The 7364-nt window shown below is 44.1% G+C and overlaps 1 protein-coding gene across 3 annotated transcripts in view; it reads right to left on the bottom strand.

The window, feature by feature from the left end:
- Positions 1-5590: 5590 nt before the first annotated feature.
- LOC138394484 (cytochrome P450 3A8-like) overlaps positions 5591-7364 on the bottom strand; it is a 36785-nt gene continuing 35011 nt past the window's right edge. For 2 of the 3 annotated variants that reach the window (XM_069486494.1, XM_069486496.1), the window contains one exon: positions 5591-5899. In XM_069486494.1, coding sequence (XP_069342595.1) covers positions 5804-5899 — 96 coding nt within the window. In that variant the 3' untranslated portion in view covers positions 5591-5803. Of the gene's footprint in view, positions 5900-7188; positions 7262-7364 lie in introns of those variants that run through there. The other variant, XM_069486495.1, reaches the window with a different exon arrangement.

Here is a 7364-nt window from a genome sequence, read left to right as displayed (position 1 = left end):
CGTTAATATATATTGTTATTTGGGAGTGAATTCCAGGAAACATTTTGAGAGGGTGGGGCTGTGACTGAAAGAAGGTGGAAACGGGTATCTTAATGAGCAGGTCACAGCTGCAGGCAGCTGGAGCCCTCCCACTGGGGATCTTCTCATTGACTATATGGAATATGCCTTGGAATTGGGTTGAGGGGCAGGGAAGCTGGTCTGTTTTCCCACCAATTTTCACTCTTCATTTGTGAAGGATTGCTCTTTCAGCATTAACTATGTGGCTCTTTCTGCCTGTCCCTCAGTGAGCCAAGCGCATGCCAGTGGGCAGAGAGTGTCCTCACTCACTGAGGCATAGGAAGGCCTGAGCATGGAAACCATCTGCAGGGATGTGTGTGGGGCACCACAAGCATGTGCTGCAATAGATGCATAGCTTAATGTTAATTTTCTTCTTCCATGTCCCTTTTTGCCTGGAGTATATAACCTCAGTTCTCTCAGGAGAATGAACTTATACATAAGGCACTTGAAATCTTGATAGAGGAAGACTGTTTTATTTCTCCACGAGTAAGCACCTGCCTGGCAAAAGAGTTTAGGAATAGGAATTTCTCCAACTGGATGACAGTTAAGGTCTTTCTAGGCACAGCCTTTCCCTCCTGACCTCCTACTATGATGCTGCATTTATCACCTGTTCCAGAGCCTTCTCTAAGCCACTCTTAATAGCTTGCAGGTCTCTCTATGGAGCCCAGCACACTCTTGGGGGCAAAATCCCTGCAGGGAGAAAACATGCAGGATTGTTGAGTTCAAGCAGAGGGACATGTCTGGAGGGATGACTGACACAGCTGGAAGGAGCAGGTGGCAGCTAGATTGAGCTGTACAAGGTCAGCTCAGGGTATGATTTGACCTTCTTCATCAGCTCTTTTAAAGCAGGGTCACCGTCAGAGGTGGAAAATGGATGTCAGAAGAAAGTGATGCCAAATGGACAAGGCCCAGACCTGATTAGTTTCTCCCAGAACAGCTTTGTAAATGGAGAGTAAACATTCATTGAAAGAATGCAGTGAAGAGTCACAGAGGGTCTCTGAGCCACAGTGTGACTTAAGGAAGGGGATGCTGTAGAAGGCATGCTAAGAATCAAAGATGGGAATAGGCAGATCAGACCAGACATGAGGTTAGGGGAAAAAGAAAAGACAACTGGAACAGTATTGTTGGAATGAAGTTATCACAGGCGTTCAAACTCCAGGGCCCCACTGCAAATCTCTCATTTACTCACTGGACCATAGGCAAGACCCTTTCACTCTCAGCTTACTCATCTGGCCCTTGGAAATACATGTTCTTATGTCCAGGACCTCGGTTGAAAATTTTCCAGGTTGCTGACCTTGAAGAGAGATAAAATGCAAACGTGGTAGCTGTGATTAGCAGGCCACTGGACTATGTTGCAATTCAAATAAAACAACGAATGATGGCACATAGCTGACATTTCTCTACAGTACCATCTTGCTTGCATAATACTGTTAAATATTAAACAATGCCCTCAACTGAGCACATGAAGCTTAGGAAGTTCAGATTATGATCAGACAATTTTTGGCAGGTGGAGAATGTGAATTCACCTGAGCCCAGGAACACACTATTAGAGTCTACTCTTGTGGCTGCCAGTAAATGTCAAGATTTCCTTGACAGCTCAACTCTCTCAGAATATGTACATCAAAGTAGAACCTGAAAGGCAGATATTTGCATGCCCAGAAATTATATTTCTCAGAGAAAAGACCTGTAGATGTTGTCTGGAACGTAATAGATTCATAACCATTAAATTATCAGGGAGAACTTTCATCAATAAATTTTATAGCTGGTGAAATTACTTTAGCAATAGCAAAAGCTAGAATTTTTGAAATATTTTTAGACAGCAAGCAGGGGCTGTATAGCATTCTGTTACTGTTATGGTACTCTGCTGGGGTGGAAGTGGTGGATTCTTCTCTTTTGTCTCTTGCTAGACAGTGAGTGGAAATAATATGAAAATATAGAGTTCTTACATAAAAAAATACATGCAGAATCCTAAATAACCTGTATTATTGCAATTTTGGGTTTTAGCTCCAGTCTTTATTCTTTCATAGGATGTAAAAGGCAAAGCACAAAAATAATGATAAGTCTATGTTAATGGGTACATAATATATAAAGGTGTAACTTGTGACATCAATAATATAAAGAGTGGATTTCTGGCCAAAGACACCAGCTGCCAGAGCATCTCAGTTGGAAGAAGTTTTAGGTGACGGAGAAAAAAATGAACACACAGAGAGACATAGGTCAAACGTGGTCTGAAGCAAGGATCCCAGAAACTTCAGGAGATTCCACAGAGAGAAGTTTCAGTGCAGAATAAGAAGCAGCAAGATATCAGCAAAGATGAACCCCTGAGAGGCTTGGAGTCCTGCGAGAAGGATGGGTGGAGTGGTTTCTTTCTCCCTCCCTTGCACCTCTGAAAGTTGGTGGGCTCCCTAGCTGCTGGAGAGACTTTCTGCACACACGAACCCAGAGGCTTCTGCCACCAGAGAGCTGGGCACTGCTTGTGGACAGGGCATCAGGCCCTCAGCCCCGCTGGGGCACTTCCCCCTCCACAGACCAAGCAGGCACAGCAGGTGCCATACTGCTTCTCCTTCCACCGTGTACCTTCGTCCTCCCCACGGGGCTTCAGCTCCTCAGGTTTCATCCTGCTTGTTCCCACACAGACATTTCCCAACTCCAGCCCAGACTGCAGGAGCTGCAGGTGGTCAGTGCATTCCTGGTGATCTGTGTGACTCCAAAGCCTGGATATTCTGGGCAGCCGGCCTCCCGGGGAGAGGGTTGGAGATGACCAGCATGCTAGCGTTCATCCATGGAGACTGTCTTCCTCCCCTTCCTCACCTGGAAGTTCCAGGACCCCACCCACCACCTAGAAATTTCAAGTGCTTCTCCTGAGGAACTAGAGCCAGTACAGGGTATGTGGGGGTCCAAGGAGTGGCCATTTGGGTGAGCACCTACCCCTCCCAGAGAAAGACTGTGCTACTGATAATGGTGGAACAAACCCAGCCCTGGCCTTGCTAAGGCCCTTGTATGCTATACAAGCATTTAGCCCCCTCCCCTGTGAACAGCTCTCCTGGTTTGGAGAGCTAGTCGTGACCCTCCTACCAGCTCTTCCCCTAGTGGCTGGAAAACCAATGTCTGAGGCCTGCAGAGGCTTTCCACAGGCTTTCGGGCTCACATAGTGTAGCCACAAACTGCCTTGCTTCTCCCCGCTCCTTCAAGGTGGTGGAGACCAAGAAACCCCCTGGGAGCTACAGGGTCCCTCTTAATGCTTAGAGCACTTAAGTACTTTCTTTGTGTTGGGCTTCTATTTTCTCTTAAATACCATTGAGTTTCCTTTCAATCGTATTCAGAATTCTTCATCTGTCATTTAACCATTTCATTTAAGTTGGCTGAGGAGCTAATGATTTCTCTTGGGGGTGACTTTCCACTCTGATTTTTCATGTTTCATGAGTTCTTCTACTGATTCTTTCTCATCTGGCTTCTTGGTCAAGAACTGGGAGTGTCAGGGCTGCTTTATCGCCCTGTCTCCGAGTCCCTAGGGGTCATTCCTTGACAGTGCTGGGGAGAGGAGTGCGGGTTCCATATTGCCTTAGGGGTGTTTTAGCAAGTTTGACGAACCTCTTCGGTTACGTCTGAATTGTTGTCTTCACCTCTTTCCAATGGAGCGTAGTGAGTTTGGTCCCCCAGCTTATGCTCCATTCTGGTGCACTGTAATTGTGGGTATGAATCCACTGCTCCCTATTAACTTGAAATAGAAGGCAATATGTTTAACTATGGGGTTGTACCCTCTGTCTTTGATTGTAGTTTGTGTGGAGGAGCCTGTTATGGAGGTAGTCTGTTGTCCCTGTGGTAGGCTCTGGTCCCCTAGGTCGGGTATGTGAATGCCCCAGGCTTTTGGAGGGCCTTGTAGATCCTCAGGTTTGCTTAGACCCTGCTCCCCACTGAGGTGGAGGTGGACGCAAGATAGATCACAGCTGGAGTGCGAAAGCCTGGGTGTGTGACCTTCTATGGTTGCTTATCCAGCTGCTGGGGGAGCTGCTAATATGGATTTCAGGGCTATCTCTCAAAGCTTAGAAGGCTGCTGCTGATGGGAGGATCACCTGGTGCAATTGCTCAGGTCTCTAGCCAAGTTTTTCCTTCCCTGTCCACACACCTGGGCACTTTCCCCTCTGATAGGTCACTTGTGTTTCCTCTCTCCCCAAGACTACCTCTTGAGCTCTCCCACAGTTTGTGTGTCTGGCCTGCTGGCATGCATCTACACATGTCAGTGGTGGATAGGGGAATCTCCAATTGTGCACCCCTTTTTTGCCGCTAGACCTGAAGGTAAGGAGGGTAGGCCTCTGTGTACCCAGAAGTCTCCACGTGGGGGATGTTCCCACCAAGGGAGGGGGGATGGCACTCACACACAGATCCCACTCTCTTGAGCTCCCCCACACCCTCCCAGTGGGCACAGGCTCTCACTTGCCACCCAACCCTGGAACTGGGATGTCACTCCCACACTGCTCCACCCTGCCATCTGTGCTGTCAGCAGGTGAACGTGCCACATACCTGTGGGCAGGAGGATCACAGACTGACATTGCCGTGCCGGCTGGGGATGGAGACACAACCTCAGTGCTAAAAGCAGGTAACTCAACACAGAGAACTCTACTGGCTGCTATGAATGGGGGCTGTGGACTTCCTTCAAGGCTGCTGAGTTGGGCTGCACCCATCTGCCTTCCTCTCCAAGCTCCATTCACAGCAGAGTGGCCACCCTCTTCTCTATGCCACTGTAGTGACTATGCTGACTGAGGCAGGCTTAGCTGGGAGTGCACTCTCTTTGTGGGGAGCCAAGTCCCTCAGCATAAGGTACTTTGGTGGTTGCTGTGAAGTGGGTGTGGCCCTACAGCCACGAGTTCTTGAGCCAAAATCAATTGATCAACTGACAATTTTTTATTCAGTGTTTATTGTGCTTAGACATTTGGAAGTTGAAGATGGACTACAAGAGATATAAGAAAACATGCTTCCTGCCTTCCAGAAACATCAGGGGAGATGGGATTAAGATATTAAATCAAAACTAATAGTATCATAATAAGTTCCTGCTGTGAGTGGGGCAAAAATTTGTGCTTCAAAAGGTAAAATTAAACTATGAATAACATTCTAAGCAATGGGCAAAGTCACAATGGCTTAACTCTCACCTATGTTAATAATCAAACTGGAGTTTTGAAATAGGCCCAGGGATCAGTGATTATGATGACAAAAAATTCTTAGTTGCTGATTCTCAGTCAATCAGTCCTATAGATTCTTGCTTTATGTGCATGAAGGCATCAGATAATAATTTTGTAAGGAAATGTTTATAGGTTTGCTCAGCATAATACTTATTATAGTACATTACAAATAGGACAGGTGGTACAAATGCGACCATTATAGCCACCAAAATAATTCTTACTTTCATCAAAGAATTCTTGATAAAATTGTTAAGAAATATTTATTTTCTTATGAGAGCTGAGAGGGAGTCAATGGTACTAACTGGGAGTGGGTGGAGATTGTCCTATGAAGACCAGAGAGTTGGAATTCATATATGTGGCTTTGGTTTAGTCACCTCCTTTATATCACACAATATACACTCTTCCAAAGACACTGAGAGAGTGCAATGAATGTACAGAATTCCTAGTCATTCATCAAGTGCCCTAGGTTAAGCTCTTCTTGATTTCTGCATTTTATTTACAATGTAAATTGGGGTATCTGATGTTCTTAGATGTTTCTAGAAGAACAAAGCAGAAGTCTTTAGGGAAAGTCAGGCTCCACTTATGGTCCCATCTCTTAACTCAACCTTTAGAACAATAGGTTTTTCTGGTTGAAGAAATCTCTTTGTGTTTAATTTCATAGGGACCTGCAACAATTAAACAAACATATTGAGAAGCAATGAATGAAGGAAATGAAGAAAATATAGAAGCAAAGTAGAAAAGATACATTAAGGAAAATAATGCTTCGCAAATTTATGAAACCTACTTTTAGCATCATGTATCTTGGATTCTGTATACTTATTCTATAAGCTGTGAGAAGATTGGATAGTGAAAGCATTCTTCCATCCATCATTTAATACAATATTTATTGAGTGCCTATTTTGCGCCAAGTCTGAGACAAACTCCTGTTGGCTTGAGATTTTTTAAATTAAATTTTATGTCAAATGAATGAGGCTTAAAAATTTATTCCAAATTCTTAGACATTACAGCAAACTATTTCTGAACAGCCATATGATGGTCATTTTGTATATGTTGAATTTTGCAATGTTCTCCTGAGTAGGTATTAAATACTTTAATCACATGGGCTGTCTTTGAATTCTAATCAATCCAGTAACCCTTCTCAATTGAAACCATGCAGTATAATGATGGGAAGTGGCCTTTAGGAAGTATTATGCTTTTGTTTTCTAATATCTACTCCAGTTTTTTCAAATGTAATGCAAAAGGGGAACTTCTCATGTTTTACAGTGTTTTGATTAATACTTTGGTTACAATTCTCACTGAATCACTCCTTCCGTGATGGGGGAGCCACCAACAGACTAACCTTCTGATTTTAGTTAACTGCAAGGCAAACAAATTGTCATGGGGATTGAGAAATGCCAGCCTGTAGATGGCTGGGAGCCTGCCTGAGAGTATCTGCCCTATCCCAGGCATGCCAGCAGCCAGCTTTCTCTCAGACCTGAGCCTCTTATCTGTAGACACTTACTAGACAGCTACACAGCTGCCCTAAAGCAACAAAGAAGATGGAACTATTTCCATCTTCCTCCTCTCCCATGCTAAAAGCCTACATTAGGGGAGGAGTTCCATACGGAACGCATAAGTCTGGAAGTAAGACTTATACTGCCTTGGCTCTAATGAATTAATGACAATTGTTCTTGAAGGTCTTCAGATGATATACCCTAATATTTCCATAACTGCAACATCACATTATTTTTAATTTCAAATGGAATAAACATATTTTCTTTACAGAAAGACAGATGGACACATAGACACAAATGTCATTTGTTAAATCAGTGATTTTCCAACTTGCCTTCAAATGAGAACCAATGGAGGAGCTTTTAAAGCCACATTGTGGATCAATTATTTTAGAATTTCTTTCTTTATTTCCCCTTTCTTAAGGGCTTCTTTCTTTCTTTTTTTCATTTCAGCATATTATGGGAGTACAAAAGTTTAGGTTATATATATTTTCCGTGCAGCCACCGCCGAATCAGAGCTTCAAGCTTGTCCATCTCCTAGATGGTGCGGATCGCACTCATTATGTATGTATACACCCATCATCTCCCTGCCCCACATCTGCCCATCATCTGATTAATGTTATTCCTAAATGTGCTCTTA

This window comes from Eulemur rufifrons, chromosome 14 (assembly GCF_041146395.1).
Source record: "Eulemur rufifrons isolate Redbay chromosome 14, OSU_ERuf_1, whole genome shotgun sequence".
NCBI classification, from domain to species: Eukaryota; Metazoa; Chordata; class Mammalia; order Primates; family Lemuridae; genus Eulemur; species Eulemur rufifrons.
The sequence above is the reverse complement of the archived record's forward strand: the minus strand, read 5'-3'. Positions and strand labels throughout refer to the sequence as shown.